The 13,702-nt window shown below is 46.0% G+C and overlaps 2 protein-coding genes across 3 annotated transcripts in view; one reads left to right on the plus strand and one right to left on the minus strand.

Moving 5' to 3' along the window:
- hydin (HYDIN axonemal central pair apparatus protein) overlaps positions 1 to 4,298 on the minus strand; it is a 43,754-nt gene extending 39,456 nt beyond the window's left edge. The window contains exons 1-8 of the mRNA XM_084671569.1: positions 4,194 to 4,298; positions 3,667 to 3,844; positions 3,394 to 3,519; positions 2,879 to 2,998; positions 2,539 to 2,673; positions 2,234 to 2,433; positions 1,989 to 2,113; positions 340 to 541 (exon numbers count right to left, since the gene is read on the minus strand). Of these exons, the coding sequence (XP_084527695.1) occupies positions 340 to 541; positions 1,989 to 2,113; positions 2,234 to 2,433; positions 2,539 to 2,673; positions 2,879 to 2,998; positions 3,394 to 3,519; positions 3,667 to 3,844; positions 4,194 to 4,258 (1,151 nt within the window). The 5' untranslated portion in view covers positions 4,259 to 4,298. The remainder of the gene's footprint in view (positions 1 to 339; positions 542 to 1,988; positions 2,114 to 2,233; positions 2,434 to 2,538; positions 2,674 to 2,878; positions 2,999 to 3,393; positions 3,520 to 3,666; positions 3,845 to 4,193) is intronic.
- A 133-nt stretch (positions 4,299 to 4,431) lies between these two features.
- Positions 4,432 to 13,055, plus strand: pnp6 (purine nucleoside phosphorylase 6). 2 transcript variants are annotated; one of them, XM_084671568.1, is made up of 8 exons: positions 4,432 to 4,998; positions 5,074 to 5,130; positions 5,609 to 5,901; positions 9,958 to 10,127; positions 10,544 to 10,647; positions 11,288 to 11,463; positions 11,702 to 11,892; positions 12,037 to 13,055. In XM_084671568.1, exons 3-8 carry the CDS (start codon positions 5,873 to 5,875, stop codon positions 12,231 to 12,233), a joined length of 867 nt encoding a protein of 288 aa, XP_084527694.1. In that variant the 5' UTR covers positions 4,432 to 4,998; positions 5,074 to 5,130; positions 5,609 to 5,872; the 3' UTR covers positions 12,234 to 13,055. The 2 variants fall into 2 exon arrangements, with proteins under 2 accessions (XP_084527694.1, XP_084527693.1); XM_084671567.1 differs by lacking the exons at positions 4,432 to 4,998; positions 5,074 to 5,130 and having other exon boundaries at positions 5,162 to 5,901.
- Positions 13,056 to 13,702: the final 647 nt, after the last annotated feature.

Raw genomic sequence — 13,702 nt, forward strand, 5'->3', positions numbered from 1 at the left:
GGAAGGAAGGAAGGAAGGAAGGAAGGAAGGAAGGAAGGAAGGAAGGAAGGAAGGAAGGAAGGATGGAAGGAAGAGAAAGGAAGAGAGAGGGAGAGATGAAGAAAAAGGAGAGGAAGAGAGGGAGGAAAGGGAGAGATAAAGAAAGAGGGACAGAGGAAGAGAGGGAGAGATAAAGAAAGAGGAGAGGGAAGGAATGAGCGGTTGCGTTCATATACGACTAGAACGAGTCGGAAGCACTCAACATTCCCGTAATGCTCTTGAAGCTGCTACGGTGGGGAGGGCTGGAGAAGGGTCCGTGGTGAACGCACGCTCAAGGCTGTCCCCTGACATGGACCTTACCTGAGCTTGAGCTCCTCCTCCTCTTCCTCGCTGGCGAAGGCGCTCCAGCGGTAGTGCAGCAGCGCGTCGCTCCTGTTGAGGAGGGCCACGGCGCGCTGGCTAGACAGGGACACGAAGGTCCTCTCCACCATGACGGAGCTCCGCTCCAGCCTCACGCTCACGTCTGCTGCCGCGCCGTACAGCCGCAGGAACACGTCCTCCCCTGGACACATACACACACAAACACGCACACACACACATACATACACATACACACAACCACAGACACACGCAAATACATACACGCACATACAGGCACACATACTCACAGGCACACACATACATGCACATACACACACAAACACACATACATACATACATACACACAACCACAGACACGCAAATACATACACGCACATACAGGCACATATACTCACACGCATACGCACACACACACACACATACATGCACACACACACACACACAGTCAAAGTCTGGATGAAAACCTGACCTTGATGACATCAGGGGTATTGCCATGTCTTACTCACATGATTATTTGTTCTTACATAAATCTAAGAGCACTTTGTCATCACTTTTTAAAACACTTTTTTAATTGTTGTTAGAGTTCATGTGGATACTGTATGTGAAGTTCATGTGTTGGATCTGAGTCTCACTAAGGTTGAGGTAAGAGAGGCTAAGAAAGAAACCAGTATTGGTTCTGTCATGTAGCCTTGATTCCAACAGGAGGCGCTCCTCTACAAAGACCCCAACCGGACCAGACTAGTCACTCCCATCCAACCAAAAACAAATCAGACTGGGCAGGGTGCCTGTGTTTTTGCCAGACTCAGCTGCTAGTGAAAATGTAAATATCCCCAAACCAGTTTGGTTAGATTCAAATCAGATCTTTGCAACTCACCCACTGCTCACCATGACAAATGGCAACATGTCAATTTGAACTCCACAACGAACCTCTCCCTCCCTCCCTCTCTCCATTCCCTGTCCACGCTGCTATTCTGACCCCTCTGACTCCAGTTCCACCCCTCAAACTGCAGCAGTGACACTGTTTCTCTCTGTGTGGCTCCGTGGAAGCTGCAACACTGTCTATGTAGGTCTATTACAGCTTGAGAAGCTTTATGACAGCCATGGTACTTTGGCAGCGTACACGGCTGTTTAGTGAACCCCGAGGAGAACCCTGTCTAAAACATACATGAGACAGACAGGGAAAGGTGCTGAATTAAAAATGATTTGCCCCTGATGGGCCCAAAGTGGTCTTTTTAGAGCAGGGTCCATTATAAAAGCTTAATGTTACTGCTGCCCCTCACAAGACCTGAGTGTTATACAGGGAGACAGCTATGCTGCTTGGCAAACACATACACACACATCAAATGCGCACAGCTGTATATACCCATTCTGCTCTCATAATACAGTGTCGTGGATGTTGGTGCCACACACTTGTTGTTCTTCATACCACATCGGCGCATACCACAGTATTTCCTAATAACAGCTGTCGCCCCCTATTCCCCTCCTTTTCCTCCAGTCTGTGGGTTTGTGAGTGTGTGTGTGTGTGCTCATACCTAGGTGCGCGCGTGTGTGTGTATGTGTATGTGTATGTGTGTGTGTCGGTGTGTGTGTGTGTGTATGCGTGTGTGTGTGTGTGCTATTGGTTTAACCTGTGTGGTAGTGGAGATGCAGGTCTTGGCAGTGGTCTCCAGAAGTCTTGGGAAGGAAGTCCACTGACACCTGTATGCTGGCTCCTACTGCCACTGTTCCCAATGGAGGCGCCACTGAGAAAGGGCTGGACACAATACAGGACGCAAGGTCAGAGAGGTGACCCCTAGCAACCCTGAAGTATGTCCATATCTGTGTGTCACCTGTGTGTGTGTGTGTGTCTCACTTTTGTGTGTGTGTGTCTCACCTGTGTGTGAGTAGCTGGAACCTGGCTTCTGTGTTGCCTATGTTCCTGACCAGTAAGGTTCGTTGAGCCACGGCCTTCACAGGAGAGACGGGAAAGTGCAGCTGATCAGGGAAATCCAGGACAGCCCGTGCTCCGATCGCCCGAATCGGAACCTCAAACTTCTCCCTCTCTGTCACGCAGACGACCCTGTGAAGGTAGTCCTAGCACCACACACACACAGAAAGTGAAGGGAAAGATCTGATCTGATCACAATTCTAAACACCCAAATAGCGAGGCAGCAAAGCTCCTAACCCCCAGCCCAGTACCTTGTTCTCCTGAGGGGAGAAGAGCACAGTGAAAATGGAGGCCATCCCTGGAGCTACTTTGCTGCCCACATCCACTGGACTGACCACACGGAAGTACAGGGAATCTTCCTCCATGACCTTCACCAGTCGAGGAATCTAAACGCACACAGACAAGTGCGACACACACACACACATGTGAGACACACACACACATGTGAGACACACACACACGTGAGACACACACACAGACAAGTGAGACACACACACACATGTGAGACACACACACACATGTGACACAGACACACGTTTGGAGACATCCAAGGTTCTCAGCAGCAGAGGGCTGGCTGAAGAGCCGACATACCTTGTCGTTATTGCGCAGGGTGAGGGGGATCTGGTAGGTTTCTGAGGGAGAGTAGTTCTGGAAGACGATCTCTGAGGGAAACGGCTGGAACAGGGCTTGGTCCACGTCGACCGAGGAAAACTGACAGGGATAGTCAATCACACAGGGATAGTCACAGGGTCGAATCCAGACTTGTCATGTTGAAACATGACGACATAGTGACTTACAACTATGAAACTACAAAAACTATAATACTATCAACTTAGTAATATAGTTTTGTATATTGCATGTATATTGCATGGAAAAAAAACTGTACAGCAGTAATATTATCCATTCCGCCGTCTACAGATAAACTGACAGATAAACTGTTGCTCCACTGCTGAAGATACATGTGAGATAGCTTCAGTGTTTGTCTCATAGTGAATCTTGAAATGTCAGTCTTTGAAAGATATTTGAATAGGCAAGCTAAATGTTCTTAGACTTGAACCTGGCCTGCTAGGTTGGGTATTTTAGAGGGTAGTCTTGCTAGCTTTTACCTTCTGATGTGTGGTCTCGCTCATGTCCAGCAGTTCCAGGATGCGTGGCGGGTGCATGACATGAATGCTGGCCAGCTTCTCCTCTGTGGACAGGGACGTCTCATGGGCAAACTCAGACGGAAGCATCTGGAATAGAACAGCGTTACATCACTGCAGGGCGGGATCCCCCAGATTCCTCCCCCCCCCCCCCCCCCCCCCCCCAGCTCTTTCTGACTTCAGCCAAAAATGTTACATGCAGCTGAATGTGATGCAGGTGAACTGGCATCTTCTTACCTTCCTGGGCCTGTCTTCCCACCCCACTAGTTTGGGGTTCCGTGGGGCAACTACTTTGGTCTTGAGCCCCTCTGGCATTTTCAGGGGCGGCCTTGGCAGGGCAGCATCACCAGCGTGATATGGCTGGACTTTGGAAGTAGGCATTGTAGACAGTTGACTCCTCCTTGTTTCACCTAATCTACAAACGCATTAAATCCGGATGGATATCAGCAGAAACAGAATTTGTATTAACTATGAATGTCATCTAACTAGCTAGCGTTGGGTATAGAAAACATTAGTGCTAGCTCAAACTAACCTTAGTCTAGGTGACTGAGCTTTCTAAAACAGCGACAAATGAGAATTTATTTCAAAACATTTACACTCAGACATACCTCTTTCTTACGTAATGTATTAATGAACAATGTAAACCATTAACTAACACACTTACAGATAGTCATTCCTAGTTTTAGCCAAGAACATTGACTAGTAGCTGATAGCTAACTAGCGAAAGTGCTTTAATTTGAGTTGACTGTTTCTCTCTCGTGCACCTTGTTTGCGATTTGAAGCTTGGTCGTTGCCTTAGGAACGACTCTCCAATAAACTGCGTCCTCATTGGTTCCGGGTACCCGGCGCCTCCCTGCAGGCACAGCCTCTGCGCTCTTTTCTGTTTGAGGCGATCAATTCACAGTAGGCCTATTTATTCATTTAGCAGGTCTACGCTTGTATCTAAAGCGACTTACAAGAAAGAGCTTTACAAAAAGCTCTGCAAGGTCAATAATCATAAACAGCGAGAGACAAAAACATTGCGGGAAGCCATGAAACATACCTACATTGTGAAAAGCAAATAAGTCCCAATGGGTAGAACCAGAAGTCGTTAAACAAATTACGATTAAACAAAATGATCCTTTAAAGTGCTAGAGTGTAGGCCTACCTAGAGGAAAGCAAGCAACAATAATTAAAAAAAATCGCAGCGAGAAGCCTAGGCTACAAGTAGCCTACGTTAAATCAGTTAGGTCTAAACCAACAAGTGCAACAAGTCCCTCATTGTGTTCCTGGAGGAAATAAATAACATCTGATCCAACAAATTTTTCGTACCGTTGTAGCCTACTCCCGGACCGTCTTAGCCTTTTCTTGAAGGTGGGAGACAGTCTGTAGCCTATCTCTGATGGAGGTGGGCAGATGATTCTATTCCGCATTGGGGGACCAGACAGAATTGAGGTTGGGTATGGAGCGGGCGCTCTTGCAGGTGGGACCACCAGACGGTTGTCAGAAGAAGACCTTATAGGTGGCGTGTGGGGGTATAAATCTGGACGAGAGAATGGATGTAGTCAGGTCCAGTCCCGTTCACCGAAGGTCAGTAGCCTAGCTACCACTGTAACTTTACATCGCACATGGATGAAGTAGTCCTAACTGTCCGCTCTCTCCTAGCTCTTTATTGGGATTTTTGTCGGCTTGCCTCATTCACTCGAACCAACATCAGTTCAGGTACATATTTAGGCAATTTATATGTCTGTTGTGTTAGTATAGACCTACCTATTGGAAGCTGCTGGAGCTTATAGGCCTAGGCTACCCCTAGGCTAGGGGTACTTCTATTGTGGTATGGTCTTCGGACCATGTCTTTGGTAGGCCTACGTGGTAGTGTATCAGTTTTCTTTCTCACCGTTTTCTCCCGACTCCCAATCACCCAAATTAAAGCTGATTTATTGAGGTCTGATTGTGGTCTGGGCGAGACTAGGATTCCTGAAGACATAGTTGGAAAGTAGCCAGGGTCAAGCCTAACTGCCTACTTGCATTGTTCTGCTGATGTGGAAGTTGGTCTTAAGCTTTCAAGTTATAAATACGATGACTACAATAAAAAAAGGACAGTAACGGTTTTTAATTAGCCTATGAAGATAATCAAATTCGTATATGCATGTGATAAACTCGTTGCTATGCCTGATGAGTTCTGCTACTTTGTTCCCAGGGCGCTGTCAGTGTCATTCCTCCGGGATCAGTGCGCGGGTCAGTGAGCGAGCCAGTCTGTTAGAAAATGTGATGTGACAGCTAAACTCGCTTTTTCAAAAGGACCGCAACTCTACAGACTCCGCCTACATTGTCGGACACCCACCGACCACGTCAGACGCAATAGCCTATGTGCCCTCGTCCGTGTGATTACGGTTTAGGGCTATAACCAACCCGTCTCTGTCGGCGAGCTGTGTCGAACTGCGGAATTAAAACCGCTTCAGCTATGGATGCTTCAGCCTTCGGCAAGTGCAGGTAAGATACCGGGGTATAGGTTTCTGGAAAGTAAACAATCTTGTTAATTGAATGTTGTCTTCGCTAAATTGTAGGCAGTGCTTAAATATTAAGTAGTCGTCTGAACGACGGTCTCTATGACAGTAGGATGCCTGATTGAGCTCAAATATCTAGAATGATCAGATCCCTATGGCAACAACCAATGTGGATCAAACAAGCCTATGAGCATATGTCTGTTCTAGGCAAAATAGGTAGGCCATCAATAAACATCATATCCTACATTTTATCATCTTCCGTAGGCTATGCATTAAACATACACGTCAAATACACGCTTATTTTGAAGGACAATAAATAATGTTTTCTGTTCACTAATCACCAATTGCCACATGTTCTAATTTATATAATTAATATGATGTAAAGACGTGGTCTCAGTTACTGTGTTAAACGTTTGGAAAGATTCACTGAATTGTCTACACAGATAGCTTGCGCAAGCTATTTTCTAGCCACCGACTCGATCCGCTCGAGCTTGTTTCTGCCGATATAGAGAGCCATTGTGCTCGTGCACCAGTAACCGTGCGTGCGCAGCCTGCCGATGAAAAAGCGCTGATCCCAGCACCACGGACAGCTCCACCAGGACCCAAATCAGCCAATCAGCTTGCGATTTTTCCCTCACACCTACTCGCCTTTACAAACCTCCCCAGTGCAGTGGCGGAACCAGACTTTTATATATGGGGTGGCCAAGGGGTGGCTAGGGCTACTTCAGGGGGTCCACAGACCAAGACTGAAAATATGTGTGTAACCTTAACCTGGCATCCAAGCAGTGTAAATTATTCATATACTAATGATTATGAGAAATATAAATAAAATTCACTTAATCCTGAGTTCTTGTGTGGCCTAGTATGATCCACTAGGGTTACTTTAATCAAATTCTACATTTACTATGAATAGACACGTTTCTCTACATCTGAATTGCAACAAATGTCTTTCTTACACACACTGTACTGTAGGCTACTCACAAACTGGAGAGACTTTGGTCACTCTGTTTTCATGTATAATCTGGGTCTAACCAGGTTAGAGGTTAGGTCCTTCTTTTACATTAAAACATAACTATTAGTGTACACTCACACAAAAAATGCCACAGCCATCAAAACAAGAACATTCATGAATCAACAACCAACATTTTAAAGTGAGGCTTAATCTGGAAAAAACTACATGTGTGGCCTACAAACACAAGCTAAACTTTGGGGAGGTGATTCCACCAGGTCCTGGGGTGGTGCAAGGACTGGGGTCTATTTCCACCTGATTCTGTTTGCTCAGCTTTTTGAAAAAGTCTGCTATCTCACCCATTCTTTTAATGTTTGAAGTGAACCCTAAGAAAAAATAACATGTAGGCCTTCACATCCAATTACCCAAATTTGAGTCCAATCTTAAACATATTCCCATTATTATCTTCAATCAACTACTAGATCATGGCTAGCCCTACTCTGAAATACGTTATTTCAAACAAGCATTATACGATAGCAAACAGGGTCTGACTGCAGTGTTAATCTTTTGTAAAGTTAATACATTGATAAGGCATCTCATCAAGGAATCTTAGCAGTTAAAGAGAAAAAATGGTATAGCGACCCACACCGAAAGACGTGTGTTATGTTAGGCTGTTAGTTGGTTGTTTACCAGTAGTGTTCGCGGGGTCCGACATACCAATCAACCTGCTGTCTGCTAATCACGGGAATGCCCAGAATGTTGGATGCCAGGCATCCTGGTGGTTGGCGAAGGGGCATGGAGGGTGGTTGGGCAGGGGGGATGGAGCATTCGAAGTTAAGACCAGGTTTAGCGTCTGTTCTTTCTGTTACGTCTGGGTTTCACAAGAGACGGTATTGTTTGTGCGCTAGGGCCAGTGTACCGTGTACTGTGCCTGTGTACCGTGTTATTAATAAATGTCAATTCGGGAATGTATCTTATGCCTGGACAATTGTTGCTTTCTGACCTAGTCAGGTCATTACAATAGATTTCAAATGGCTAAATACTGTTGTTGTTTTAAACTACACCAAGTAGGAACTGCACTGTTAGCTAGGCCTACTATAGTGCTAAGTGCTAAACAAAAACAGAGGCATATTTCTCTTATCTGAATCTGTTATGTAACCAAATTGCCAATATGCACCTTTTTCTATGGCTCTGTGGCCCAGCAACTCAACTTTCATAACATTTAGATCAGGAAGCCTCAACACCATTGCTAAACCTTAAAACGATAACTGTAATATGATGCTCTTGTTTTCTGTCTCTCGCGCTGTATCAGACGCTGGCGTAGTGATTTGTGACTGACTGGTGAACTGTGGAAATATCCTCGATTGAAAAAATGCGCTGCCAGATGTCAAAAGAAACGCTTCTTTTAACAAGATCAATTAAATGGCTATCAGCATCGAATTGCCAGGGATAGCGAATGACATTTTGGGTGGCACCTGGGGTGACCAATCAGATATCAGGGGGGTCCAGTGCCACCCCGGCCACCCCTCTGGCTCCGCGACTGCCCCGGTGTTGTTGCACAGCATAGAAATCATGACAGTTCGCTTGCTCATCTTCTATAAAACAAGATTTCAACAGAATAGGTTTCTGTTCAAAGTATGAAATATGTTTTACTGACATCAAAGTAAAATTTTTACCAACATTGATCATAAGGTTCAGAATACATTTTTACTGCAGAAGTTTTATGGTGACTTATAAGATAAGATACCGTATACTTTTATTCGTCCTACAATGGGGAAATTCCGGCATTACAGCTGTAAACTAAACGGTGTAGCCGTTAATGACAGACATGGTCACTGAAATACATCAACTGCTCAGTTAGTCTTTCTTTAGTTAGTCTCTCTCTCATTCTCTCTCTCTCTCTCTCTTCTATCTCGTATCCTCTTTCACTTTCTCTCTGACACACAGAGGAGTGAACGGGATCAGAGTGCCATTACCAGCTGTGCTGGTTGCTAAGATATGTTACTAAGACTACCTCTTCACAAGGAAAAGCATTGTTGGCATGTTTCGGTTGCTTGGGTGATTTTAGTAGAACTGTAAAACTGCAGAGTTTACTGTAAATACTTGGGCAAGACCACACCAGTGTCTATGAATAACAAACATCCCAAGTATTCTGGAAGTTCCGGGAGTGTCAAGCATTTTAATAGCGACTGCCGGATTTACATTTACATATATTCATTTAGCAGACACCTTTAACCTAAAGCGACTTCCAAGAGAGAGCTTTACAAAAGTGCATAGGTCAATGATCATGAACAACGAGATAGCCCCCAAAACATTGCAGGTAGCCAAAACATGAAGCATACATTGTGAAAAGCAATGCCAATGGGAAGGAACATAAGGGCATACAGTTAAACAAGTTACAATTAAACAACCTGTACACTAAATCAAATCAAATCAAATTTATTTGTATAGCCCTTTTTACACGCAAGCATGTCACAGAGGGCTTCACATACGCCCATAGAACTGCCCCTCAACCAACCTAAACCCTCAAGGAAGACAAGGAAAAACTCCCAGAAAAACTCCCAACGGGAGAAAAAATGGAAGAAACCTTGGGAGGAGCTCTTGAGAGATGGGACCACCAGACAATTTGCTTCAGATGAAGACTGTAGGTGGTGGGTGGGGGTGTAAGGCTCAAGGAGAGACTTGATGTAGTCGGGTGCAGTCCCGTTCACCGCTCGCAAGGTCAGTACCAAGGTCTTGAATCTGATACTGGCAGTAATGGGAAGTCAGTGGAGGGAGATGAGGAGCGGGGTAACATGAAGCGTCTTGGTAGATTTAACACCAGGCGGGCTGCTGCGTTCTGAATCCTCTGGAGAGGGCGGGTTGCACATGCTGGGAGACCGGCAAACAGCGAGTTGCAAATTTTATACAATATCCCAGATTTAAAAAAAAAGTTTTATCAAGCAATAGTTCAGTGCAAAGGCAGAAATCCCGGGGATGAGTAGGCTATCTAGAAAAGCGCCATACACATTTTACGTTGCATTATTATGACGATACTACAGTCACAGGACCGTTCAGCACGAGAACTGATGGGATTGTTTGTGTTTGTTACAGTTACAGTTATGAGGACTACCGCGAGACGGCAGACTGGCTGCTGGCCAACACACAGCTACGCCCCAAGGTAGCCATCATCTGTGGCTCGGGCCTGGGGGGCCTGGCAGACCTGTTGGAGAACAGCAACGTATTTCCTTATAAGGACATCCCTCGCTTCCCCCACAGCACAGGTTAGCATCAGCTTGGGTCATCATTGGCTGCCCTGCGTTAACAACCAGCACCTTGTGCTGTCTATGTTGTCATCCCTGTGTTCTCAACCCTGTTGGTGTGTTTGAACTGTCTGTTGAGTGTGAACCCTGTATTAACACTGTGTTGAGTGTGAACTCTGCATTAACGCTGTGTTGAGTGTGAACTCTGCATTAACACTGTGTTGAGCGTGAACTCTGTATTAACACTGTGTTGAGTGTGAACTCTGTATTAACACTGTGTTGAGTGTGAACTCTGCATTAACGCTGTGTTGAGCGTGAACTCTGCATTAACGCTGTGTTGAGTGTGAACTCTGCATTAACGCTGTGTTGAGCGTGAACTCTGCATTAACGCTGTGTTGAGCGTGAACTCTGCATTAACGCTGTGTGTTGTGCGGCAGTGGAGGGCCACGCGGGCAAGCTGGTGTTTGGGGAGTTGGAGGGGCGCCAGTGTGTTTGCATGCAGGGCCGCTTCCACTTCTATGAGGGCTACAACATCGCCACGGTGAGCACTCTGGGGGCACGGCACAGCTGGGCTCACCCCAAACATATCCTTCACCATGCTGTCTGGCCTCCTAAACCCTGGTTAACCTTTGATCGTGAACGTTTCTTTCCTGTAATGAATCAGCCATGGCTAGATTCATTACAGTTGAATGGCTCAAGAAATACTTGGGACCTGGGTAAACATGTTTTGAGTTTTGTTGATTTATTTTTCACAGAATTGTAAATTGAAAGTATAGCATGAGGGGCCCATGCTAGCTCACTGGGTAGAATGTTAACAATTTCCGCAGTTCTCCCCCCCCCTCTCTCTCTCTCTCTCTCTCTCTCTCTCTCTCTCTCCCTCTCTCACCCATACATTTCCTTTGTCTCTAACTGCCCTAGTCAAAGAAGGCTTAAAATGTATCTTTAAAAAGGGTAGCATGAACCAAAACATACTTTCTAAAGTGCACAACAGATTTTTTCTTTTTATACATGTTTATAAACCCAACACCCTCCCTAAAACTCACCAGACTGTTGGGAAGCACTGTTGGTCCAACTCATCAGATGACACATTCTCACATTTTGTTTTTCCATGTTCTCACATTCTTATGTTCTCAAGTTCTCATGTTCTCAAGTTCTCATGTTCTCATGTTCTCTGTCTCCAGGTGACATATCCAGTGCGTGTGTTCTTCCTGCTGGGGGTGGAGACTCTGATAGTGACCAACGCTGCTGGAGGTCTGAACTCCAGCTTCAACGTGGGCGACATCATGCTGATCAAAGACCACATCAACATGCCAGGCTTCGCCGGCCAGAACCCTCTCTGTGGTCACAACGATGAGAGGTGAGCCGACCGCATCTTCAAACACTGGATTCATGGATGGATAGATGTCACATGTTGTGCTGATGAAGCACATGTAAACTGCTCTGTGTTCGCTTTATAGATCTTGGGTTCTTTGTGGTATTGCTGTACTGCATTACACTGTATTTGTGACTATGTATGTGTGTATGTGTGGCGGTGCGTGTGTGTCTGCCTGGTGTGTGTGTCTCTGCATGGTGTGCATGCGTGCGTGTGCGTCTAGGTTTGGCGTTCGTTTCCCCTGCATGTCTGATGCGTACGACCGTGAGCTGGGCACCGTGGCCCGGAGGACAGCGGAGGAACAGGGTTGTGGCTCCTTCCTCCAGCAGGGCGTCTACTGCATGCTGGCAGGGCCCACCTTCGAGACCATCGCTGAGTGTCGCGCTCTGCAGGTCCTGGGGGCCGATGCTGTGGGTTAGTATGGGACCACCGGAGCATGAGCACAGCCACATACTGACAGAAGCACAGCACAGCACTAACCCCCCCCCCCTCTATTTCCACTTCTTCCCCCCGTACCTCCCTTCCACTCCTGCCCCCTCCCTCCCCCCCACCTTCCAGGTATGAGCACGGTACCCGAGGTGGTGGTGGCGCGTCACTGCGGTATGCGCGTGCTGGGCTTCTCCCTCATCACCAATAAGGTGGTGACGGACTATGACAGCCAGCAGAAGGCCAACCACCAGGAGGTGCTGCACACCACCGAGATGAGGGCCAAGGACCTGCAGAGGCTGGTCAGACACATGGTGGGCCAGTTATAGACTTTGTTCACTGGACTGGACCAAAATATTTAGCAGTCTGAACTAGATTAACAATCTGGACTGGACCATGTTTGGCCATGGCCCTTCATACAGGCCGTATTGATTGTGTGAAGATGAATGTATTTAGAGTTTTAGCAGAGTTCAGATAAATGGGGCATTGTGTAATGGATTAGTCGTTTTGTGATGACAGGGTAGGGTCAAGATGAGGTATTACTCAGATCAGGGTGCTGGAAGAAGAGGAGAGTGGCTAGTGAAAGACAGCTTTGTGGGCATGCCTACATTAACATAACGAGGCTAGCACAATACATGTGGAATATGCCTTGGTGAGAGAAAAACTCCTTACCACAGAGAAGCTGAATGTACCTCAAGGAGCAGGGATAGCATGTTTTAGAAAGGGACATTCCGGTCTTACATGCCTTAGTTCTGATTAAGAATCACTGTTTATTATTGCCTATAAACAATGGTGGCATTGATTTCATATTTTTATAATGATATTTTATTAATAGCATGTATGATGTCAATCGTATGAACAAACAGGAAATATAAGATTAATATCTCATTTATGAGAGTTTATCAAAAAAATTCAAACGTCCTAGGGTTATTTTAATATCCATGTGTTGATGTATGTTGAAGGGATGTCATGTGTTCACCTTTCACAAAGTTCACACAATGTCTTCAGAAAGTGAAGCTGAAAGGAACAGATGGGAGAGTTATTATTATTATCTGGGCTTTAACTTAAGGTGCTGTACAAACACATCATTCTCAGTCAAGGCTGTGGTTTCCTGTGTGTTATCTATACGTAATTCTGAAATAAAACCATAAATACCACGTACAATATCTGCTCTACTGTTGTGAGTGACAGACATACACACACACACACACACAAAATTGGACCACCACAAGTCTCAGTCTACCTACACATATGACACACATAGGGAAGACAGAATATATGCCAATGCACAGATGCTTTGAAATTAGCTGAATAAGTAACAGCATAGCAGTGGCTCTCCCCTACCTTCTGTATAATTCATGAGCTAAGTGGCCACACGAAGGTGGGGCTGGGATGAAATATTAACAGTGAGGCAGAAATAGATGAGAATCTCCTCCGGGCTTGTCTCCAGGACACAGGAAACTACCGAGAGAAGATGGATAGGAGGAGTGACGAAGGAGAGGAAAACAGCAGCGTGGAGAGAGAGAAATGATGAAGCGTGGGAGAGGGGAGAGAGAGGGAAGAGAGGAGAAGAGAGGAAGGAGAACGTGAGGAGCGGAGAAAGGGTGGAGAGGAGAAGGGGAGGAAAGGAGAGGAGAGGAGAAGGGGAGGAAAGGAGAGGAGAGGAGAAAGGGGAGGAAAGGAGAGGAGAGGAGAAAGGGGAGTGCAGTGGAGTAGAGGAGAAAGAGAGGAGAGACCGGTTGAGGTGACAGCTCTTGTCTGTAATGATCTATGTGTCCCTATCGTGCCAGGTGAGTGG

This window comes from Hypomesus nipponensis, chromosome 14 (genome assembly GCF_054491055.1).
Source record: "Hypomesus nipponensis isolate SF chromosome 14, ASM5449105v1, whole genome shotgun sequence".
NCBI classification, from domain to species: domain Eukaryota; kingdom Metazoa; phylum Chordata; class Actinopteri; order Osmeriformes; family Osmeridae; genus Hypomesus; species Hypomesus nipponensis.

Coding starts and splice junctions, on each gene's coding strand:
- pnp6 (XM_084671568.1), top strand. CDS start 5,873: ATGGATGCTTCAGCCTTCGGCAAGTGCAG. Junction 10,128..10,543: donor TCGCTTCCCCCACAGCACAG/GTTAGCATCAGC, acceptor GTTGTGCGGCAG/TGGAGGGCCACGCGGGCAAG. Junction 10,648..11,287: donor AGGGCTACAACATCGCCACG/GTGAGCACTCTG, acceptor CTCTGTCTCCAG/GTGACATATCCAGTGCGTGT.